This window comes from Podarcis melisellensis (assembly GCF_964234715.1).
Source record: "Podarcis melisellensis genome assembly, chromosome: 8".
In the NCBI taxonomy this organism is placed as follows: Eukaryota; Metazoa; Chordata; class Lepidosauria; order Squamata; family Lacertidae; genus Podarcis; species Podarcis melisellensis.
Genome location: NC_138540.1, coordinates 40,922,762 through 40,948,123, shown reverse-complemented (window position 1 = coordinate 40,948,123; position 25,362 = coordinate 40,922,762). Strand labels below are relative to the sequence as shown.

The following is a 25,362-nucleotide window of genomic DNA, read 5'->3' as shown; positions in this document are numbered from 1 at the left end:
CCCCAAACTAGGAACAGAATAAAAGCACACAGCTGAGTGGTTGTCTTTGAATTTGGCCATGTGATTTAGTGCACCTCCAGGCTTGTCAGCATTTTGCAGGAGCAATTCAATTGTAAACCAGAACTGTAGGTTTGTGCATTTAAAGTGGGTTAAATTGATCTGCTGCCCTAGCACCATAAATCCACTTTGGGGTGGGGAGGACTTTTTACAGTTTGGAAAGTCTCAGGGAAATGCATTGAAAAGTGTGGGATGAAGAAATGATTAACACGAAGACATGTAAACACCCCACAAGTAATTCAGGATGAATGCTCATGGTCATTTAACAGCCCAACAAACAAATCAGAATGAATGTTCAATAAAGATTGGATATGGTCTAATCTTTGCTTAAGCTTTGTGCAAGCAAATAGGTCTGGAGGGGTCATATCTCACTAGTATTTCTAGATGATGTTGAAACCTTCTCTTCTCTTTTTGAATGCTATATTGTGGTCCTGATAGAAATTTTCCCCTTTATTGAAACAACAAACAAACTCCGGCGTGTTCTATGATAATGCACTTACCATATCTAATTTGGCCCTTATTAACTTTTTCTTTATTCAAAGAGAAGGTTCAGAAGTAAAACAAGTTACCACAAAAAGAGAGAAAACAACAGTACTCTTTATTCTATCTGAACTCTCTCTTACTTGCACTGAAAATATATAGCTCTTCTACTAAAACAGCTTAACAATGTGCCCAATAACAGGCAATCATCAGCATCCTCCACCCACTCAGTGACACTTAATGGCTCATCTGAGACACTGGCCTCAGAATTCTGACAAATCACTAAATCACAATCCGATGTGGCACATTTTATTTTGCTCAGATAAAGTATGTCATCAAGTGTGAATTACAGACCACAGGGAGAGCGAAAAAGGATAAATTATATCATTATTTTTTTCAAAACACTAGAAATTGGGAAAGGCAAGGTCAGGGAAACTGATTGGAAATGGAAAGCACACAGCTACCAATTAAACTATGGAATTCACTGTTGCAGGATGTTGTGATGGTCACTATCATATGGAAGATAAACTTGTGGAGGAGAGCGTTTAAACCTAATTATTTGCTTTGATTTGCCCAGTGATTTGAGGTGGAAAAAATTCAAAGAAGAAATAGGCTGTACCTCTTCAGGCAGGGGCAATGCAGTATGGGGTGGCCACTCCTGATAACGACACCTGAACTGCAAATGTACTTGTCTGCTGAGCTATCTATGTACATCTGATGTACAAATGATGTGTGGGTTTGTGATAATTGTAAGCTTCTAGTCCTGAATGAACAGGAAACTTTGCAAGTGGGATTGCACTATGCTCCCATCTTCTGCCCGAGCCATTTAAAAATTGAATGAGAGATTGAAAGTTAATGTTCTATTTTATTTTAAATCTCAAGTTTGAAGAAGGAGTGGTAGGTGCTGATCTGGGTAATCAGCATGGTGACTTAAGCATATTGCCGAACTGCAGCTCACATCATCCCTGATCACATCATCCCTGATGGCTGTGATGGTTGGGGCTGATGGGAGCTTACAGTACCTGGCAGATGCTGTTGGACTCAGTGTCCACTTCTGATCTAGAGGAAACCTGCATGAAAATGTAAAGCATAACCAGGGAGTAGATAAATAAACCCAGCACAGCTTCTTTAATCAAGATAGTTGGTCTCATGTGGTTCTGCTGGTTACCCACTGAATCTGGGTGTATTCAGCATCCCTTAAATCTTGCAGCTGGTCCCCTTCAGATTCCTTATCACTCTCCACTAGCTCCAGCTTCTGAAGAGTGCTTCGGATGCTCTGGAAATGGAAAGGTGTGACAATAGTTATCCTTCCAGCCAGTCTAATGATGATTATGTTGCAAACAGAGGCATGCCTAGGGTCCCTTGTGTACTTGTTAAGGAGCTGATAGGTGATATTTGCATGGTGTGGATGTGACCCATGTCAGAGGACTGGGCTGGTAGTAAAGCTTTAAACCTCTCTGCCCACTCCATTGTCGCCTACTTTTAGAATAAATTATTTTAGCTGCAGCAGACTCATGTAGTCTTGTGGGGTGGGGACAAAAAAAATAAAAAATACTTCAGGGTCTGGATACAATCCCCCAGTGATGCATACATGCAGTGATGGCTGCATGTATGCCATTTCCTTAGTAGACTACTACAGATTGTAGACTGTAGAATACCATAGACCAAGCTTCAGGACTTCCTTCTGCAAATTACTAGTAATACAGGGAATGCGGAGTCATGTGAGTACCAGCAGTCTGAAGTAGTTTACCACCAGTGTGTTATAGTGGACAGAGTGCTGTACAAGGACTGGTGAGTTAAATTTTTCACTTCCCGTGCAATCCTAACCATGTTTACTCAGCAAAGTAGCTGGTTTTTGAATCAAAACTCACTTATTACAGTAATAACTCTGCTTTCTCACCTGTGTGGACCATGGGAGGGCAGTAGATTGGCTTGTTGTCGTAGTGTCTGGTCTCGCCTCATGGAAGGTTCCAGAAGCGATGTGTATTTTTGCTCTGAAATCCTAGCAAGGCAAGAAATCCTATTTAGGGCAATTATCACACAGCCAAATTTTGTTAGCAATCCCTACCTGGAGACCTGAAAATCATGCATGTGTGATATAACAAAGGTGCTACAATGATCAATAGGCATTAGTGATCTGGCCTCTGCCAATACACTGACTAATTAAAGTACAATGGTGTGACTGGGTAACCAAGGTGATATCTGGTCACAGTAAGCTGCTTGGAGCCTGTCTGTTTTGACTTCCTGGTAAGGAGAACAAGTGTAATGCAGCTTTCACCAACCAGGTACCCCCTCCCCCCGTTTTGAACCATGATTCCCACCTGCCATGCAGGCTTCGGTTTTTGGGACCAAAACATCTGGAGGGCAACAGGCTAGTGAATGCCACTACAAGGTGTCAGTAACAAGATGGCTGTCACTCCAGTCCTAGGTGCTGTGGCCTACTTGCCACTGAGGGGCTAATCCTGTACGCAAAATGAGTGCTGATGGGGTTCCCATGTCTGAATACTCCAGGCATACATGCAATTTATTTTGTTTTTAAATCTTGACATAGGCTGCTTACACACTATAACTATACCTTTGCAAAGCAACCCCCCAGCACACAAAGGAAAGGATCATGGGAATTGTAGTTTACTCCTCACAGAGCTACAAGTCCCAACATACAAGTCCCAGAATCCCTAACAATTGACAGTTCCTAGAGTTCTCTCACTTGTGGGAATGTGCTTTTAATGTGTTTTGTAAGTACGGCATGTGTGTGCAAACTTTCTGTAACATTTTAGCTTTCTGTTTGCCAAAGCTTGAGGAACGAACTTTCAGTCACAAAACCCCAACCTACAGTCTGAAGAGGTATATATAGGCCAGGTACAGGTTTATTTATTTCTTTCCCTCAGTGAAAACTAGGCTTCTTCTGCTTCCTTATGACACTGAGCATATTCATAGTGATGGGGAGGGAGAGGGGGGAGGCCTTGGCCCTCTCAGAGAGGCCTAGCAGGTTTGGAGAGGCCTCAGGTCCTCTTCAGAGGGAGCAGGGCCTATGGCCTCCTAGATCGGCCCTCCTGGATTCGTGTTTTCTAAATCAAAAGATAGCTAGCAATTTTTAATTTACTCTGTTATGAGTGAATTTCATTTTTGTATTATTTCACAGATTCAGCTACCTCCAGATCTTTCTCTGCGTCATAGCTGTCAAGGGTTTGGAAGGCATTGGAATAGACCTCTAGGGCTTTTGCATGGAAGGTCATCTCAATGGTGACAAAGTCCAAGAAGATCTTCTGGAATGAAAGGAGACAGCACATCTTGACATTACCCCCAACTTGGTTTGTGAAGCCCCCCCCCCCCCAAAGTGACCTTGCTGGGTGAGGAATCTTGAGACCTCAACCACAGAAAGTGCCGATTTTCTCTTCGTTTGAACAGACTGGGGTAAGCCATTTTATAAATGCACTCTACCCTCCTCTTAAGGTGTTTGAGTCTCGTTTAACAGAAAATTGGAAGTAAAAAAAAAATCACAACTAATTCTTGCTTGAAGCAGTCATATTCTTTGGGTTGATACAACCACTTCAGAAGTATGGAAGGTAGAGTAAATAAATGGCAAAAGATGTAAGAGCTTCTATCCGATGCTTTTTTTTATTATGGGGGTACTCAAGGGTACCCAGTACCAGCACTGTTTTTCCTCCAAATGTTAAAAGTGTGGCATTTACTGTAACAACCTCATGGTGAGTACCAGCACCTTAAAAAAAGAAGCACTGCTTCTATCCACTTCATGCATTTATTTGCAAGCTTACTGGAACAATCTAATAGATCTAATACTCTCTGGAGAGAATAATGTATATTCCATTTTCAGTTTAGCTTTTCAATTCATTTTCAATTTGTGTAACTTGAACATTGGCAAGATTTAAAACTTCATTTCTGGCAAAGGGGAAAGGTAATTGGCAGCCCACTAATTTTTTGTCTGTGAAAATAACTGAGACTTGATTTTGGTTGCCAAGGTTTTTGGACCCCATGGGCACATTTGGAAATTTGAGAGTGTGTTGTGGGCACGACCCACTCCAGTTGCTTATTTTCTCCTAGTGCCAGGTTTACCCTCTCACTCCCAGGGAGACAGGAAGTGAGAAAGTGTATGTGTGCACATGCATTGATTCTACTGGATCTGATTATTACTGAGACTCCTTGGAAAAGCTTATTTGATCTTCCATGGAGTTTGGGTAAAAGTTGGATCAAGCAGACTTAAAATGGATCCTCTTGAATTTGCATGATTTTACATGGATCCCTCCCCCCTCCCCCCACTATCAAAGTTAAACATAAAATGGTAGGCTGGACAGTAAAACTCTCAGACAGGGTGTTTACACAGTATGGAAACATTTATCTAAGGCACAGATCCTTATAGATCTTCATGATTTTTTACATAGGATGACACAGCAAAACCACTAACAAATCACAAAATACATATACAGACAGCAAAGACCCTTGTTATTTAATTGTGGTTTTGAAGGGATCCCTTAAATAATTATGAGGATCCATGTTTTTGTGCCACAGCAATGCTGGAAAACATAAGTTCTGTGATTTTTATGGTTTAGTCAATGGAGACAGATGTGATTTGTTGGTTGATGGGAAGTGTGTGAAAAAAGTATGCTGTTTCAAGTGAATCCATTTTACTGGAACAAACATGCATGTTTGTGTATGCATGTGTGCACCATTTCTCTCTCTCTCTCTCTCTCTCTCTCTCTCTCTCTCTCTCTCTCTCTCTCTCTCTCTCCCTCCCTCCCTCCCTCCCTCCCTCCCCCTGTCTGTCTGTCTGTCTGTCTGTCTGTCTGTCTGTCTGTCTGTCTCTGACACTCTTTCCTGATTTCTGTGGCACCCCACTTTCTCCCTTCTGGCTGCTTATTTTTCCTCCTCCCTCCACCTATCCCCCAGATCACTTACCTTTCCTTCCAACCCTCTCTTAGTTGCTCGGCTTTCTAGTCATCTGCTCAGGTGCTGAGCCTTGAAAAGTTCATAGAGCTGTCACTCTTTCAACTTTTTCCTTCAGCTCTATATACTGTTCAAGGAGGGAAAGGGGTAACCATACTTGTCACCTTACGTCAAAGGAGGCAATGGGTGTGTCTGTGTTCTGCTCAGGGATTTTGTGGGTACCAGGGCAAACCTCTGGTTTGCTATTGGCAACCCCTGGGGATGGATTATAAAATGGGAGTGAAAGAGACTATGCCACACTTCTATGTTTTCAAATCTTATTTTGCCAGATCAAAAATTTAATCATACTCAAAACATTGTCATTACCTTTAAACCAGGATGACAAACCTTTGGCCCTCCAAATGGTGCAGGAGAACAATTCCCATAATAATCATTTACCATGCTGACTAGGAGTTGGGAGTCCACGGGTTTTCTATTCCTGTTTTAAACTTTCCATTTAAATTAATATGTGTTATCATAGATTTCCCTCCTTTTCTGTGACACCAGAGTAATTTGCATTCCACATCACTATATTATGTTTCATTCTTTTTAATTCCAGAATTTGATTGATTAGCAGAGTAGAAGTAAATAGTTCTTCCCAGCCTGGGTGATAAAGGTGGTGGTCACAATCCTATGGGCTTTTGAGAAAAGGATTTGAAAAATTAGGAGGGCTTTTCTGAAAGAAAACCCATTTTCCCCAAAATAATCATCTTTATTGCTCTCAACAACAGCGGTACCCACACGTTAAAGTTCATGTCTGACATGCAAATTTTCCACTAAGTTTGATGATGATAATAATAATTATTTATTTATTATTTATACCCTGCCCATCTTGCTGGGCTTCCTCCCAAGTACATGGACGTAGGATTGCAACCTTAAGCCTCATGTTATGATTACCCACTAAGAAGTCGTTATTACCTGAATATCTTTTAGCTTTTGCTTCTGAAACTCATCCATGGTCTCTTCAAGCTGTTGTGTAGTTCGGTTTGCATCGACAGAGGCTTTATGTACTTGAGACTCGGCCTAGGCAAAGACAGGAGCGTAATATTAAGCTTTGAGGCTGTGGTTTAAGTATCCTACATTTTAATCCTGAGTATCTCACTGAGCCTAGGGCTTGCTGATTGGAAGGTCAGCGGTTCGAATCCCTGCGACAGGGTGAGCTCCCATTGCTCGGTCCCAGCTCCTGCCAACGTAGCAGTTCGAAAGCACGTCGAAGTGCAAGTAGATAAATAGGTACTGCTCCAGCAGGAAGGTAAACAGTGTTTACGTGCGCTGCTCTGGTTTTGACAGAAGCAGCATAGTCATGCTGGCCACATGACCTGGAAGACCTGTCTGCCGACAAACACCAGCTCCCTCGGCCAATAAAGTGAGATGAGTGCCGCAACCCCAAAGTCGTTCACAACTGGACTTAACTGTCAGGGGTCCCTTTAACTTTACCTGTCTCACTGACAGAGGATCTTTAGGCAGATGCACATCATACATTTCATGCATACCCAACAAACATGACTTCCCTCAATCCTGTGAACGATAGTTTTCCCCAAGCTACAATTCCCAGCACTCTTAACAAACTACAGTTCCTTAGATTCTTTGGCCTCAGGATGTTGCTGCCCCAGTGATGCTGAATTTCATTGTATCTTTTGTTGTAGTTGGTCTTGACAGCTTCCATCAGTTTAGCCAATGCTTTAAATGTGCATTGGATATACTTTAAATGTATTGTGTGATCTGCCCTCCCTGCTAGTGAAACGGGGAATCATGGCCATGTGTTCTGTTGTGGGAATTGCCAAGGAAAAGTTGCTTTCTGCAAACCTTATGGCCATCACTGTTAATAACTTTGAAGCACATTATTATTTAAATTTATACCCTAGCCTTCCTCCCAGATGAGCCCTGGGTGGCATTCACTTATTAAGGGCGTAAATTAATTCTTCATTTATATGCTCATTGGGTTATGCTTTAGGAAATCCAAAACTTACATTGCTGCAGCAAGTTGTGTGAATGTGTGTGATTGCACTGTGAAAGATCCCTCTAGCAGGTAACACTGGAAGGCAGTGAACAGATAAGAGGCTTAGCTTTGCATTGCAGGGAGAGGTTGATTTGTAGGCCAAAAGAAAGAAAAAAAGATTAATGCTGAACTGTTCCCAGTGTAGGAAAACAAGCCTTCGGCCTTATCCTGAGGAACATATGCCTCCTCTGTGAAATCTGTTTCCGGAAGCATCTGCTTCAAGTTGCTTCATGGTAAGATCAGTCCCAACAGATTTTGGTAGCACCAACGCCTCTTTCCCAAAGTATTTGTGTAGAATAGACGCTGTAGGTTGCTGATGAGCTAAATCAGCTTCCACTCAGCACTGCCTTGCTGTGAGCTGTTAGAACCCTGATGAGTGTTGGATGCAACTAAGCAAAGTAGATTTATGACAAGAAGTGCTATTTAAGATACAGTTGTAAACAAGTGGTGTGTGACTTCTGGACCAGCAGAGCACAGTGAGTCACTCTTGCTTATCGGGAAGGCATTCACTCAGATGAGCGACGCCTGACAGGATAAATGTATCACTCTCCATGGACACTTATGTACATTTATTTGCAAGGTGGTAATTCTGCCAAAGTTTTGCAAGGGCTTAAGTAATTGTTATTCACTCTCTTTTAAAGCAACCTCCCTCCTCTGATTATGGGAGAATAGAAGCTTGACCTTTGTGTATAAAATATCCTACTGTGAATGCTTTGGAGTTTTGCCTGATTTGGCGGAGCATAATTATAGGGCCCTGTCTCACTGATTGCAGCATAATATAAATATAGGGAAATAATTTGTGTTGCATGTATAGCTGTCAAGTGTCCCTTATTTGAAGGGACAGTCCCTTATTCCAGCGCCATGTCCCGCTGCTGTCCCTTATTGATAGATGTCCCTTAAATGTCCCTTAAATGATGTCCCTTAAATTTCAAAGGAAGCAGCTCCTCTTCCTCCCCCCACTGCCAGCCAGGGAGGAGGGAGGCTCCAACTGTGTTGCTTGACTGTGTTGCTCACCCAGTAAGAAGTCTAAGAACGACTGGGGGGTGGAGCTTGCATGCCTTGTGTGTGGCTAGTTAATGCAAGCTGAGGGGGTTTTTGAATGCTGGACGCCATTTTGTTGCACGTGCTGCTGCAAACTTTGGCAGTGCAAAGCCAGGCCGGGAGCCATCTTAAGTTGAGGCTGCATAGGCCTTGTGGTGCATGTGATTCAGATTCTATTCAGTTGAACCTCTGGTTACAAAGTTGGTTGGACAGTGTTCTCGAAGCTACCAGCATGTGTTTGACCAGACTGCAGGAGGACAGGAAGACTGGAGTGCCTGGAACAGGTGAGGCTGCAGGTCCCTTATTTTCAAGGCTGCTGGTCCCTTATTTTCAAATCTGTAAGTTGACAGCTATGGTTGCACGGGTCATGAGAATCTGCGCATGTCATCTCAAATGCATTTCATTTACTGTTGGAGTACAACTGAAATCTGCTCCACCAATATTTTAAGATTGCAGTGGCATAAATATTTCTGAGTCCTGGCCTATGAGAATTAGTACAACATCATAGATACCACTGTAAAATGTAAAATAGGATGTCCCTTCAAAATTACTCCAGCAGCCATGAATTCACTAGGGGCCCTTAAGAATGTTTACCACCCTATCTACAATATAGTGCCTACTTTATTAGGCTTTTGTAAAGATTACTGGGGAAATGTACATACACACATGTATGGGGCAGGGAAAAGCTAGTTTTTCAGGGAAGAACCCAACAATGATTTTTGTTTATTGGCGAGGATTAAAAGTGTGATTTACCATTGTGAAGTCTGAAGTTGTCCCGTGCACTCTGTTATTTCTGGTGAATGTAATTCTGCTTCATGTATGGGCTAGGCCTGAGTCCTTTGAACTGGCTGGGTGCATTTCTTGATATGGATGGAGATTCATTTCTCTGTCTTCTGCAATTTGTTGCTGTGCACGATAAGTTGTGAGCAAATGAAGCTGGATCATGATCCATGCTTTTTGCTGGTGCTGCTGCAGGAATTGTGCGGAGAGTCACAATATATATCTTGTCTGTAAGTCAGTCCCTAATCCCTCTGAAATCAATGGAACTTTTTACAAATACACGTGAAGTCTGAAATGTAAAACTCTGCTCCAGTGTGCTTCTCGAACAGACTTCAAAGCGCAAATGCTATAGTATAAGAACTTACCCAGACGTAGTGCCAGCAGAATGCCAGTGCTTAAACTGATGGTATGAATGCTCTTACTGTTGCACTTGTAGCCAACTTTTCTAGAGCAAATGGGGAACGGTAGCTGTGGATGCCAGTGTTCATACTTGCATGTTACCTTACACACAGTGGTGATCTAATCCCTTACCTGTGACTGAGTATAAGAGTCAAGGGGAAAAAATCAAAAGGGGAGCAAAGAAATACCAGTTTGAGTTGTTGGTGCCTTTTTGACTGAGGCACTGCTGAAAGAGCACAAGAAGAGTTTGGCTGTTGGATCAGGCCAGAGGCTCATCTAGTTCAGCACTTTGTTCTCACAGTGACCAACCAGATACCCCATTGGGAAGCCTGCAAGCAGACACTTTCTTCAGTCTTCAAAAAAACAAACCAGACTGTTTTTAGTAACACAGTTATTCCCAGACTGTTCATCAGATAGGCATTTTGTGACAGAAAGGACAAGACTTTGTGACATATGGGAAACAGGAAGCAGGATCCTGAGCAGGATCTCAAGCTAGAGGCTATTGAAGAGGATAAATTTCACATACTGTACAGGCAACTCTCCATTTTCGCAGGGTTTGCGTTCCTGCCCCACCCCCATGTGTTAGTGGAGCATGCATGAGCCCACATGGCCCCCGCCCTGCCCCTATGTTTGGGCCACTTCTGGGTCTAGGGTGATGAGCATGTGTGTGGTCATGCATCAATCTTTATAAGCTGGATGCACTTGACTTGCCTGGATACCCTCTGGTCCCTCTTTAAGCCATCATAATATTTGTTATAAAAGTGGTTTCTGGAGTGGTAGTCCTGTTAGCCTGTTGCAGCAAAAGCAGCAGTGTCTTATGGCACCTTAAAGACTTCCAGTTTAAGTTTTTAGTCTTTAATGTGCCACAAGACTGTTTGTATTTGTACAGACAGATTTTGGTAGTGGTTTGTGGTGAGAGAGGCCCATGTTCAGTTTCAGCACCAGAGGGCTGTCAAATCCATTAGTAGATCACAGAAGCTGTGGCATTGAGGAGGGGAAGGAAAGGGTGTCGGGAGTGAGACATCAATATCACCTACTGTGCATGTTTTAAAATTTACTCTGGCTCCAGTGTTTGAAGCTGAACATATGTAGCATTAGCCACAATCCGTATGCATCCTGTAGTTTCTTGAGAATATTGCTGTTTGGTGTTTTTCCCCCTCAATCCAGCTTCCATCCAGTTTCAAAACATATGCTAGCTAGAGGTAAGCTGATTGTGTACGTTTGAGAGACAGCCATTGAGCATGCACAGTTTATAGTGCATGCACAGATGACAGCTTTACTGAATAGGAGTTTGGCAGGGTTACAGGCATGAGGAAACAAATCAGGTAATGTGCATCAAGTGAAGATACTCCTGCTTCCTCTCTGATGTGCACAGACTATGCTGCCTCTATATTGCACATGTGACACTCTTGGCATGACCCAGGGGATCAGGCATTATAGTTGTTCACACCCATTTTCTAGAAGATCTCTGCTGACAAGAGACACCTAGTTGGTGTGTTTCTATATAACCTTCTAAAGAGCTGAATAGGTGAAATTAATCTAGGTACGGAGCTCAACATATGGCAGCTAATTGGTACCACTGCAAAGATGAGTCAAGTAAGGGGTGGGGGGACATGCAAGCTCCTTTTGGTCTTCCCTGCTTCTGGTGTCAGCCATTCCATCAAGCACTTATTAGAGAGATGGGAAACAGGGCTATTCCATCAGCTCTTCTGAGACACCAGCATCATTTGGCTCTACCCTCAACTGTCGCCTGGCAGCTCTGCATTCTATCAAGCTCTATCAGTGGAAGAGATGGGACCCTTTTAAGTCGAATAATGGGATAAAATGCTTCAAATAAATAAAAATATTCTGCGAAATGTTCAATAAGCTGCTGGACTCTGCTAAATGGCTGTGGGCCTTGAGTCGATAAGTTTGAGAATTTGGTAATAGGGTGGGAAGGAGGCTGCAGTTTAATCTTTTCAGTTCAAATGTGCATGATTGTCTCCTAGAAGAAACAGCATTTTGCCCCACACAATCTTCTGTGTGCCTCTTGGAGGGAGGGAGGGAGGGAGAGAGAGAGAGAGAGAGAGAGAGAGAGAGAGAGAGAGAGAGAGAGCGCTCTTCTACCTCCCTGGAAGATTGCTCCACAGCTGCATCTTTCTGTCTTTCCCTTGTTTTATGGCTGCTCTCTCAGCAGTTGAGTTTAGCACAGCAGGGATAAAGAGAATGTCAAGCCTTCTCTCCTCCCCTTGAGAATTTTCCTGAGGATTTTGCTGCTGAGAGCTTCTCCCTTTGGAAGAAAAGGGATAGTTTTTTAAGAAATTCCTGATTAAAATATCTTTTGCCAAGGGAAGGAGGAAAAAAAGGAGGGAAATCTTTTTTTGAGCTGCCTGGATTATGGTGTTTTGCTTCTTTCACCAACACAGGACTTATTTCCCCTTTGGGTGAATGTTTCATGAAATAAGAGGACTCACATTTCTCTCTGATATTTTAAACATACTGATGTTAGGAAGCTATTTGGATATTTAGATTAGAATATCAGACCCTTAAGGAATTAGGTGGCAAATCTGGGCCCCTGGGAATAATGAAGTCTAGTGAATTAGGTTTGCTGCAGTGTGCCTGCACTCAAGATCTAAGGCTGCATACATACCATACATTTAAAACACATTTAAAGTACCGGTACATGGCTTTTCCCAAAGAAACCTGGGTACTCTTGTTTGTTCCTCATAGAGCTACAATTCTAAGATTTTTTAACAAATTATGGGTGTGTGCAGTGATGGGGGAGGGGTTGTACCTCTAGTGGGAGACACGTCATGCTCCTTCTAGGGTTTTCTGTCCACCTTTGGTTCCCAATTTTAGTATATGTGCTGCCGAAGTGAGCACGTCCACCTTTGGTTCCCACCCTGCGCTAAGCTTTCTCCTGTGGCTCATAGAAGCTGTCAGCATGTGACAGTGGCCACATCCAAGGAAACAGCTTTAACTGGCCTTCTAAACCAGGTGAGGGTAGCCAATGCGTCTCAAACCCTCTGTGAGCATGCAGACTTCTTCCTGCATGCAAAGACAGGCTTCAGCTGATTGAGTGGACAAGACCAATGGTGGGTCCAGTGGTCAAGAGGGCAGTTTCTGCACAAGCTGTAGATGAAAGTGAGGGGAAGAAGGGGCTTGTTGAACTGGGAAAGTAGCTCTTCTAGAAGAAGGAAAACTCTGATCCTAAACCTCTGCTTCCTTGTGGGATATTTTCTGAAGAAGAAAAGGCTAAGGAGTAAATCTTACACAAATCCAGAATGGAGTCTCTAAGATGGTTGGATGGCGCTTTGTATGTCTCCTTCCTGCAACTCTGGCAGCCAAGCTGGTGTCAGATATATTGCTCTGCTTTCCTTTTGACTACATCAGTGAGGCCAAGGGGGGTCTTGTAGTCTGGGCAGCCAAAGACCTCCATACACAGTGCCCTGGCTTGCATCAGAGTGGTCACTTCAGTAGCACAGCTGTTTGACCGCCAGATCCTCACTGCATGGACTCTTGAGACAGATGGATGCCAACAACAAAGCAAGGTAACAAATGACAGTTCCCAGGATCCTTTGGGGGAAGTAATGTGCTTTAAAAGTATGATGTGTACATAGCCTAAATCAAAAGGTGCTTGGGGAGAATCTAAGAAGTTGATGCTCTAAGATGGCATTGATTACTCAGTGGTGACAGGCCACTGACACATGTGCGGGGGCTTTTTCACCTTTGTGAAGTAAATAAATTCCAGGGTGCAGCCTAGCATAGCAACAGACTCGAGGCACAAATTTTTGCATGCCCTTACTAAAATGTATGTCCAGGGGTCATGTGTTTTTATCTCCAATTTCATGTTTGCAGCTCTGTGACAAGGAAGTAAGTGGGCAGTGCAGGGTGTGTGTGCTTTCAAAACCTATGCTTGTTATCTGAACATTATTCCCTCTCCAGAGAGCCAGTTGTGAGCCTGCAACAATCTATTTTGCTTTTCCTTATTCAAGGAGACGGTCTTCCCTGTGTATGTCTGTTTCCAATAGGTTTCATTGAATTCCACTGCTTTGTGGAAGGCTCAGAAGGAAACCTCACTGTAATAATAGCCACCCATAGCAAGGGCTTGTAACTTTGCCTTCCTGATCTAGCTGCATTAAGAAGGCCGGAACACTGCAGTACAGTACTGGGGAGCCAGGACTGTTTTTGCCGGAGTAGGGAAGAGATTGAAGCGGCAACATGCTAACAAGGATACAATCATCTGTCGGTCGGATGGTGACTTCTGTCGGATCTTCTCCAACTTCTCTAGCTGCTTTATTTCGTTGTTTCGGGCCTTGTTGAATTTCTTAATCTCAGCCTGTTTAATGTAGCAAAATACAACAATTTTATTAGTATATTTTAAATTTTAAAAAGCCCTCACATTATAAAATATCAGAGTATTGTTCAAAAAAGCAAAACTAAGTATAAAATATACAACAAAAATAATACAGTTAACAGTTCAACACCAGAGAATGCTCAGTTGACCATAATTAAAAATTTCATTAAGCTAAAGCTTAGGGAAATATAAGGTCTTAAGTAGGCATTCGAAAGAACTGATTGTGGGAGCTTGTCTCATCTCATGTGATAATGTATTTCATGTTAAATAGGCCACAACTCTGGAAACCCTACTATTGCTGGACAGAAGGCAGCAATACCACCAGGGGTGGTTCTGTGCCATGGGGTGTAAGGGGTGAGATATTGTCTAAAGTAGCTATCTCTCAATTTGTTTACAGCTTTGTAAACAAGTAGACACCTTGAACCTGGCTTGGTAGCTTATGGCAGCCAGTGCAGATGCTTCAACAAAGGTGTAACATGTTAATGACTGTTAGCTCCAGGCAGCAACCTCAAAGCAGCATTTACCAGTCAAAGCTAATAGAAGCAGCTTCCTATGTTCCTACACCTGCTTCTGCATGAGCTTGTGTCCCAGTTTAGAAAGTCATTGCAATTCCACAGTGAACTTGATGTGGGCTTGTCTTTTAAAATAAATTATTTGCTTACCCTAGTTTGCTTGATGAGCATCCCATACATCTTCAGAGGTGCAATAACCTTAACCTCCAGTCTCTCCACCTAATGGAGAAAGCAAGACAAGCATAAGGAAACACGCATTTTAAGAATTGCTGCATTGACAACCATAGTTCACCTTTAGGAGTTTTTTCATTTGCTTTTGTTATGTTATGTATTTTTATGCTGTATATTACCTTGTGTTATTCACATGAAGGGTGGTATATAAAGTAATAATAATAATAACAATAATAAACAGGTTGCACCTCTTTGATCCCTGACAGTTATGCAGTTGATGAAAACACAGTTCTTTTGTCACATAAGGTAAAATAAAACAAGTCATCCAGAATATTAGTTTGAGAGTGTTTGTCTGTGTTTGTCTCTTGTAGCAAAGAGTCTTCAGGGTCCTACAATAATCTTTTCTCTGATCTTAATACAGAATGGATATTCCCTTGCCCTTACTCCATGCACACCCACTGCTCTGGATTTAGGTTGTCAAGGTCAGCTTTTCACCTCTGCCTGCCTGTAATCCTGCACCTTTGCCAGTTCCTCAGCAAAGTTTTTCACAGTGGTCCGCAGCTCAGGATTCTCTGTGTTTCCATAGTCAATGAGCTGCTTGACTAGCAGGTCTGACTTGTCTCGAAGCTTTGCAGTCTTGCGTGTGTAAGCAGCCATCAGAATGCAGAATTTCCCAAAATATTTCTCTGCATTGGTGACTATATTCTCCATTATCTTCACTTGGGTGTCTCTGGAAAAGGGAAACAAGTTCCTGCTTTTTTATTTATTTAAGGCTATGCACACAATTACCCTGTTTACTTCATCTTCAGTGTGCTCCCACTGCTGGTGTTTGAAGCTGAGTAAACATGATATTAGTTATAATCCACATGTATCCTGCAGCTTCCATCCAGTTTGAAAATGTAAGCTACAGTTAAGTTGGCATGTGTACATTTGAGAGACAGCTGTTGTACATGTGCAGATTCATTTTATTTAATATATTTATATCCTGCATTTCTCCCAAGTTGGGGTTCAAGGGAGCTTATGACCTTCTAAAATCATTTTAAAATACAAACTAAAAAAACCTACCAGTTAAAAAAATCGTTAAAATACAATAAAACACATTTATAACCAACATTAAAATACCAATTGTCCTGATAATGGTCCAGTTGCCAACATCATCTGAACAGGGCAGTCTGTTAAGTCTATTAGCCTGTCTGTGGAAAGATAACAAAGAGGGAACCAGTCTAACCTCTCTTGGGAGGCAATTCTACAGTACAGGAGCAGCTGCAGAAAAGACTGTCTCTCATGTCACCACCAGCTCTGCCTCTTGTGTTAATTGGACCAAAAGAAGGTACTTACTCCCCTGAGGATATTAGCATCCAGCATAGAGCCCCCCAAAGTTGATGGGTGTGTGTGTGCCATGTCATGTGATCATATATGCAGTGTGGGGCTCACCTGCCTCCCGCCCAATATTCTATTCAAGTTGGCACCCCTGGCACTCGGGCAGGAAGATATGATCCTTCAAGAACCTGGACTCAAGCCATAACAGCCCTTGCAAAGATGACAGCTTCATTAAATGTTTTAGGGTTAGGAAGTTGCAGGCCCGAAAAAAACAAATTAGGTAATGTGCATCGGGTGAAAATGTCATCGCCCCCTCTCTGGTGTGCACAGCAAATGCAAATGAGACTTAAAGTGCAGTGTGGGAAAATGATTTTGTTGTGCTGTAAGCTGTAGACATTGTGTTTCTCTTCTTCCCTCATTTTTTCTTCTTCTGGTGATGTCAAGGACTACCCCCTCTCACATTTATCTACCCATGTGCAGAGATTATTATTTGCAGCAGACCTTCAGGTGCTCTCCACTCTCAGGTGAGTTGAGTAGCAGCCAGGTCAGGCAAATACCTTTTTGTATTGTGGTATCATATCTACGGACTTCTTTCCTAAGGGAGAGGCTTGTTTGGCACCGACACCTACATCTTTTTCACACATCAATATATATATTTTTTTAATCCCCAGGCCTCTTTTTTAAAAATTTATTTCCTTCTGTTGATTCCCTAGTTCTAGGTTTGTCATTTTCTATCCCTCTTCTAACATGACACAAAAAATCTAAGCAGGTGAGGTTTTCCTCAGCACTGCAGCTGCATGCAAGAAAGAGCTTCACCTGCTGCATTTTGGGCTGCAGTTAGAGCTGCAAAAGCAGGGGTGCTTTGAGGTAGTTTAGAGGTAAGTTCCTCCTGCTGTGACCTTTTATTCTTAAATACTTCTCCCCTAGACATTCTTTCTCTCCCCCACTTCCCCACTCCGCTATCATTCTTCCAAAGTTCTCAGGAAGGCTGATTGGCTTTAATTGAAGAACTTCCGTAAAGCATCTATTCAGTCTACCATTGGTGGATCTTTGTCATCAGGGTAAATGGCAGCTTCCTGTCTTCCCCTGTACAAGCTGACCTCTCCTGTACATTCATAGCTACCTCTTCTGATGTGTATCTTCCTGTTCCTTCTATGCTTAGCTACTCCATGTTTCCTTAGCTACCTGCCCTCTTCCAAGCATGCTTGGCTACTTCCTCTGGTACATATTTTCCTATGCCCCCTATGCTTAGTTACTACCATCCATGAACCTATAGCTACCTCTCTGATGTACCGGTATATCTTCCTACCCCAGTGCATACTTGGCTATACCGCTCATGCATATTTCATATGCTTTTGTACATATCGTCTTGGGTCACTGTGCCTACATAGCTTATCCTCCTCCCCCCCCATAGAAGCTTATCTCTCCCATACATATTTACCTAAGCCTTGTACGTTATCCCATGTGTATCTTCTTATATCCCAGGAGTGCTTTGCATTTTTTCTAGGCCAGGCATAGACAAACTCTGGCCCTCCAGATGTTTGGGACTACAATTCCCTTGTCCCTGACCACTGGTCTTGTTAGCTAGGGATGATGGGAATTGTAGTCCCAAACATCTGGAGGGGCGGAGTTTGCCTATGCCTGTTCTAGGCCCTCTACCTTTCTTCTTAATCAGCCTCAAATATCTTTCTACACTCTTGCTTTTCTTCTTATACCCCTGAACATGATTATTTCCCCTCCTTCTGTGAAATTAAGCCAAAGTACAACAGCAGCATTGGCTTACATTCATACCTTGCCACTGTCGTTTGTCCTATTCATTCCTTTTTCTGTTGCCTCCCTCTTTGTCAAAAATTAGCTTGTAATCTTCTTGGGGCAAAGGCTTGTATTTCTGATTTATGTTTTTCTGTATTGTGTAATATGTGCTGTTGTTGCTGCTGTGTTAATAATAATGCTGATGTTAATCACAAAAACTCCAGTCAGTGCCACCCATGCCACCCTGACTCATCATTTCCTGAATGTTCTGCACCTCAAAGAGCAGGTTTAAAATCAGTCTGCAAATGGGAACATTTCTAAAAAGAGCAAGCTAGTCTTTCTTACCGAGAGAGGATGAGATTCATGTTTGCAGGAATCAGCTGGTCTTCAGAATATTTACAGCAATAACAGGGCTCTGGTGGAATTGAAGGAGCAGCTGTACCAGGCTCTGCTCAGGTGGCACTCCAGGCCTAGTTGGTATAGTAACCCCACCAACAAAGGCATTGCCCAGAGGAACAGGATGGGTGATGGTCTCCAAGGGTAACTGTTTCTTGGAGTAGGGTTATTTCTGGAGCCCAGCCCAGCTGAGTATTTGTTTAGACTAACGTACTCAACGTAACACTGCCTAGGGAATCAAATTACTTGTTTGTTTTGGTTCCATTATGGCAAATACTGTTCTGGTTTGGTTCTGATTCAGGGTACTTAGCAGTTCAGATGAGACTTTTTCCAAATAATGAGATTATCAGGGAAATGAATGGTTTGGACCAGATTTCCATGCATCTCCAAGAGCATGGTTGGATTAGTTCTATAATTCAGTTGGATTTGTTGCATAAACCCACTAAAATGTATTTGTTTGTGTTTTTAAATCTAGACCCTGCTTTTCTTCAGAGAAACCCAAAACAGTAGCAGAATAGCAGAAAAACATTAACCGGCATTCAGTACCTGTGATTTTCAGAAAGGGCTTCTTGAAAAGCAATGTGCTTTTGCCAGGCAGGCTTCCTCGGAGAAGGCATTCCCTACAATTGGAGCTACAACTGAAAAGGCCCTGCCTGTTGACGGGCCTTTCCAAGCATCCTTTTTATTGTGCTTTCACAATGATTTGTGCTCATGATGGTACCAGGGTGCTTATATGTAATTCCACTTTCAATGCAGCTTGTACCTGGAAAATTATTGGGACAGACATACTGCTTTGTTTCTATTCAGTGCATGTCTTGCACCTTCCTGCTGAAGTCCTTTAACTTTTCAGACCAATTGACTGACTGGGAGATCTTGTGCAACATACCCGCTTCCCAGCAGATTGGATGTTTTATGATAAAGAAGATGGCGGGGGAAAGTGCAGTGGAAAGTGTGGGGTGACAATTGCTTTGACACAACATCATCTAACCGTCTCACAAACAAATCAGGGTGAATGCTCATTAAATAGCCAGCCTCCTCTAATCTCCCTGCAAACAAATCAGGATGAATAGTCAATAAACAAGTCATCTGAAAGCACCCTGATGCAACAATAACCACCCTGAAAGCATCATGAGTACAAATAATCACAAATGCCCAAGAAAAAGATGAGTGGAGGGGCCAAAAATGTATTGGATCTGCATTGTTGAAAGAATATCATTAGCGCTTGCTCTGACTACCATGACTTGCTTTCCTTGCTTTTAGATATTGCTTTCTTTTCTTCCAGCCTTCTCATAGTCTGGAGTTAGAGGGTGCTTCCTGAGGGCATGGAGAAAGCTGTTAAGAGGATAAAGAATCTCTTCTATCTGTCCAGATGTGATAGGTCAGCAGGAAGTCTTGTTTTCATTGTGTTGCAGCTGGGCAGGCAATGCCTGTTGATGTGCCCCAGGGTCTGGCTCAGTGGATGTCTGAGGATTAAGTGTAATCGAAATTCAATATATTCTGTAGCAAGATAAGAAGGGAGACTGAATGGAAGACCTATATATATGCACACGTATATGCTGTTTTTACACACAGAGACAGGTTTTCTAAAGTGGGTACGCTAGTCTGTGCATGGCTGTTTGCGGAAGACAATGGGCTCCTCCAGACAACCTGTTTATTGAGCATTTATCCTGATTTGCTTGTACAGCACTTATGCAGTGGTTAGATTATGTCTGGCCTTTTTATTGTTAATGGGGTGATTGTATGACAATGAGCATTCATTCTGTATCCACACTTATTTCCTTGCAGGCTGTTTACATATCTTCCGGTTAATCATTTGTTCACCCCACTTTTCAATGTACCATAGTTTCCTGTCACAACCCTAAAAAGTCATTTTTTAAGAAAAGGGGATTTGTTGTGCTAGGGTGACAGAATGTTTTAATTCACTTCAATTCTGCAATCCTAAAGTTCTGATGTATGTTTGAATCCCGCCTGCAAAATCCCTCCTTAGTGCTCGAAATCTACTGTGTCTTTTGGAAACGCTATTTATAGATTGCGAAGATAGGGATGCAACTGCAAGCTCATAGCCAGTGCACAATTCCCAAAGGAGTTTCTGCATGCCCCAGAGGCCAGCAAGCTGAGAACATAGTGTCGAGTCACACTGTTCTCTTGTGCCAAGCAAAGAGCTGGGGAATCTCTTTCTAGGCTCATAAAGCCTGGCAGTTGATGGCAAATGATAAACATTTTTACAACACTCCATCAAAACCTCAAACCAAGCAGCCTATTACAGATGGCCCAACTGCATGCAGGCTCCAAGGGTGTATACAAACTTCATTTGTGGTGCTTGATCTATGAGGATGGTTTCATACATAAAAGTTAGTTCTTAATATTGCACTCATTGAATGATGGTTGTGAAAGTGTGAATTAGCCTTTAATAGGATCCTTCCTGCCTTTGTGGTTCTGCATCAAGAAAGGTCTGAATGTGGGATAGTGTGCCAGGTGTATGCACTCTAAGAAAATGTGGAGAAATCAAAATTATGTCCTTTCTATGCGTTTAGTTGTGCAGCCAGAAGAGGGCAGCCAAAAGCTTTATATTCAGGATAATCTTTCCAGCCCTGTGCTCTGGACTTGTTGAATAACAGCAATTCCAGGGAGGCACTGTAACTGAGAATGGTAAAATTCTCTGCAAGCATTTTGATTTCTCAGGGGATGCTTTATTACTAAGGTGGTTTGCATATGTGAGCCTTGAATTGGTTGTGCTTTAAATTAAGCTCTAGTGCAGCTACAAAACTTAGAAGCTACAGTGTGGGTTCAGATTGTCTTCTAAACTCTCTACTACAGTGAGAATATTTACAGATGTCTATTTCTGCTCCTATAAAAGGGAAGTATCTTATGTAAAAACAGAGGATTTTAACACAGCCTTCCAAACCTGGTACTGTGCAGATGTTTTGGACTACAAATCCCTTCAGCCCAAGCCAGCACAACTAATGATCAGGAATGATAGGAGGTGTAGTCATACAACATCTGGAAAGCACAAGGTTGGGGATGACTGACTTAGAATATTGATCAAGTTTTTGGAGGAGACCCCCTATAAACCCAAGAAATTGATGAATGTCAGAATCTAGCTAATATTTGAGGATAGGAAGGGAAAATGCAAACTATCGAATTGTTCCAATCAAGGAATCCCTGGGTCCCAACCTTGCCTTGAACGCAAATCATTATGAAATGATGGCCAGACATCAGAGAAGGTTCTCAGATCTGTGCAAAACAGGGATTGCCAAAGTGAATGTGGGTGTTGTTTTATAGGAGGCTTGGGTTTTTGGAGAGAGGTGTACTGGGAAGGAGGAGGACAAAGGCTAGAACTCCATGAGGGGCAGGAGGTCAGAACTTTCTTAGCTACTGGCTGGTGAAGGCTGCACCAAGACACCCGAGGCCATGACTGACTGCTGCTTTGGACGCAAGCTTACTGAAGCTATGAGGAGGGGCAATGAGAGACACTCTTGAGGCATAATGTTCTGCATCCTCTCCATTGCAGACTTCCAGGTGTAAATATGTATTAAGAAACCTTAATTCTTAAAGACACTAGCCTCCACTGTGCCTCAGTCTTCTCAATGGAAACACAATCTTGGGTAAATGCCTGAAACTCCTAGAATCCTGAAACACTGCTCATGGAGATTGGGCTGGCATGTTACAATATGTTAGCACTTCATCCCTGAATGATTGCAGAATCTGGTTTGTGGAGCTTACAGGGTGGGCCACTTGTTTTTTTGCTGTTGTTTTTGGAGCACGATGGATCCTGGCTATTAAATTAGGAGTATGTCATAAAGAAAAATACACAGCAGTGTTTGGGATATAAAAGCAGGGCTATTTTTGAGAGATGCTTAAGAGCAGGAAACCAAAGGGCATCACAAACAAAATGCTGATCACCTGCACATGCTCCCTTACCCAAAATAAAATGCTATCTGTATAAGAAATGTATGTTGAAAAAAGAGGGACGAGAAAACAAAGAGAGAAATTAAGAGCTTTTCCAGATTTCTTTTTGTGCTTCATGATTATTTGTTGTCAGGATGGTGTTGGGACTGTTATATGTGATCCCACATTCAATACAGTGGTACCTCGGGTTACATACGCTTCAGGTTACATATGCTTCAGGTTACAGACTCCGCTAACCCAGAAATAGTGCTTCAGGTTAAGAACTTTGCTTCAGCTCCCAGTGGCTGGGGAAACTCAGTCAGATGGGCGGGCATAGGCGCCGACTCCATGGGGCCTGAGGGGGCCCGAGCCCCCTCAAAAATTCGTTTGGGGGGGGCTCTGCTCCCCCAATAATTTAAGAAAATTATTGAGCGAATGTGTGGTCCCTGGAGCCGGAGCGCAGGGGCAAAAATAAGATGGGGTGGTCGGGCGGAGGGAAGGCAGAAGCTGCTGCTTTCCTGCATTCTGCCTCAGGGTCTTACTGCCCACCCGCTTCTGTTGCTGCGTTTGCTCAAACTCAGCAAATAGCAGGGAATCCCCTGCCCTCCTGGCAAGCAGAGGGTTAAGGAAAGGATCGAGTCCTTCCTCTTGTGCTTCTTGTCCCTTCTGTGTTTTTCCTTCCCTCCCCATTTAAAACGTGGTGACAAAGCACGGATCCACATGGATCCTCAGGATTTTTGCATTGGGTCACCCCAAATTCACCATCAGATCACATAGCATGTCCATGGCTACATCTTGCACCAAAAAAATCACGCACCCACTGTTGCCTAGGGTCACAATGGTGCAAAAACGTGGTTACAAAGCACGGATCCACATGGATCCTCAGGATCTTTGCATTGGGTCACCCCAAATTCACCATCAGATCACATAGCATGTCCATGGCTACATCTTGCACCAAAAAAATCACGCACCCACTGTTGCCTAGGGTCACAGTGGTGCAAAAACGTGGTTACAAAGCACGGATCCACATGGATCCTCAGGATCTTTGCATTGGGTCACCCCAAATTCACCATCAGATCACATAGCATGTCCATGGCTACATCTTGCACCAAAAAAATCACGCACCCACTGTTGCCTAGGGTCACAGTGGTGCAAAAACGTGGTTACAAAGCATGGATCCACATGGATCCTCAGGATTTTTGCATTGGGCTACTCCAAACTCACTGTCAGATATTAAAAATCTTTATAAAATAGAGAATTAAATACATACAGAATGTTAAATTTTCAGTTTCGAAATATTAGTACTAGTTTAGCACTGTATTTCTATATTACTATAGTACTGTATTAGTTATTTTCAAATACTTAAATATTTTTAGGGTGTAAGACCCAATTAAAGCCCGTTATTTACATACAGTATTACAATATTTACATACAGTATTAGGCATACTGTATTAACTTTATTAACTGTATTAAAGCATTAACTTTGAGATATTATTTTTATTTAATGAACCCTCAGCCTTATTCAAAGTAAGCTTAAATTAGCTATTTCACTTATTAATCAAAGCGCTATTACTGTGCGACAGCAATATTTTATGTTTTATTCTTTTAATGATAGTTTAGGATTTATTTAAATATCATTTCAGTCTTTTCAGAGCTATATATTCACTGCTCTGTAATAGTCTATAAGCATAATTGTTACTGTAAATTAAATTAGCTTTTTACGAAAATACCGTGCGTGTTTATGTTTTGTTTCTTTTTTCAAAGCCAAAAAGTGTTTCAGGCTTGTCGAGTTTCCCGGAGTGTGGAGTTATAGAGAGTCGAGTTTTCGGGGTTCTAATGTTGATCATATGACTCTAAAATACTTTTAAAAAACTTTAAAACTCACTAATTTTCATCTAAAATTTAGAAAACTTCCCGGGGCAGGACCCCGGTATGGGCCCCCCCAATATTTTTTATAAGTCGGCGCCCCTGTGGGCGGGGTATAAATAATAAAATTATTATACTATTATATAACAGAAATTGTGCTCCAGTGGCGCAGCAGCAGCAGGAGGCTCCATTAGCTAAAGTGTTGCTTCAGGTTAAGAACAGTTTCAGGTTAAGTACAGAACTCCGGAACGAATTAAGTACTTAACCCGAGGCTTTGTCAGTCATAATGTTTGCCAATTAGGTGGCATGTTTTGGGTATTCAAGGGGCTTTGTGTGCATTATCTTCTTATTCCTTATATACCTTGTAAGCGACTAGGCCAATATTGTCACTCCCTCTTACAGTGAACTGGGCTGATGATTAGTGTTATTTATTAAATTTATATACTGATCTTCATCCAATGATCACAGGGCAGTTTAGTGGAAGCAAAACAGGCCACAGGTATCAGCAAGCGCGAGGAACCCTGAGATTTACAGGAGTATGAAAAAAGCTTTCAGATCTAAGAAACTTGGCATGTTCAGTAAACACAGAATGTTGACTGTTGAATGGGAAAAGAAAATTGAAAATTGAAATGGGGAGTGGAATGCCCTGCTTGAGCCTCTAGCTACTTAGAGACTCATGGAGGAGGACGTGGCCAACAGGAATCCTGCTTATGTTGAGGAGACTATACTACTACATTTTGTTGTAGATCCCATTTACTAGAAAGAAAGGAAGCTGCCTTATTTGGAATCAGGCTCATAAGCCACCTAGCTCAGTGTTGTCTGACTGGCAGAGGCTCTCCATGATTTCAGATAGGGAATATTCCCAGTCCTGCCTGGAGAGGCCAGGGATTGCACCTGGGAATTTCCACATGCAAAGCATATGTTCTACCACTGCACAGCAGCCCCTTCACCAGTTCTCATATTGCAGAAGATTGAGAGAACAGCTACATTGCCTAAGCCAAGACCCATAATGAGTTCACTGTTGAGGCAAAATTTGAATGAAAGTATTGGTGGTTTGCAACTCACCTGTTAGCTTCCATATAGTGCAGTTATCTGCATTCGGACATAAACTGGCATAGAAAAGCCACTGTCCTGAGATGCCTTTGACCCACATAACCTTTGGGTCAAATCCTCCTTAGTTCAACATTTTATCCTCTTGACCAGTAACTCAGTAGCCTAAGTTGCTGCAAGCATTTCTTCTGTAAGAACTAATATTAAGGGACACAACCTGGCCTCTTGGAAGCTTATCAGCTTTAGGGCTGTGTTGCTTGACTGAGATCTTGTTATTGTCATTGACCTGTTCAGAGGGTCCCAGTGGCTGTCTGGCTGTCTCTCTCTATAGCCAGCATCTCTCCAAATTGCTGGGGAATAGGAAAGGGAGCAAA

General features: G+C 42.4%; 2 protein-coding genes across 2 annotated transcripts in view; one reads left to right on the top strand and one right to left on the bottom strand.

Moving 5' to 3' along the window:
- Positions 1–634: 634 nt before the first annotated feature.
- CIBAR2 (CBY1 interacting BAR domain containing 2) lies at positions 635–18,278 on the bottom strand. The gene is made up of 9 exons (XM_081921765.1): positions 18,134–18,278; positions 15,212–15,446; positions 14,696–14,764; positions 13,914–14,015; positions 10,067–10,189; positions 6,397–6,501; positions 3,690–3,803; positions 2,438–2,539; positions 635–1,813 (listed from the first exon to the last, which is right to left on the bottom strand). Exons 1-9 carry the CDS (start codon positions 18,151–18,153, stop codon positions 1,685–1,687), a joined length of 999 nt encoding a protein of 332 aa, XP_081777891.1. The 5' UTR covers positions 18,154–18,278; the 3' UTR covers positions 635–1,684.
- GSE1 (Gse1 coiled-coil protein) overlaps positions 3,826–25,362 on the top strand; it is a 436,639-nt gene continuing 415,102 nt past the window's right edge. Inside the window, exon 1 of the mRNA XM_081920151.1 lies at positions 3,826–3,951. The gene's annotated coding sequence lies outside the window, so the exon portion shown is untranslated. The remainder of the gene's footprint in view (positions 3,952–25,362) is intronic.

Bases quoted from the DNA above. Each gene is read 5' to 3' on its own strand.
- CIBAR2 (XM_081921765.1), bottom strand. From the start codon at position 18,153: ATGAATCTCATCCTCTCTCG. The intron at 6,502-10,066 runs GTTTGTTTTTTT...GTCTTTGCCTAG, and splicing joins GTGTTACTAAAAACAGTCTG to GCCGAGTCTCAAGTACATAA. The intron at 2,540-3,689 runs GTAGCTGAATCT...TTGCCTTGCTAG, and splicing joins ACGCAGAGAAAGATCTGGAG to GATTTCAGAGCAAAAATACA.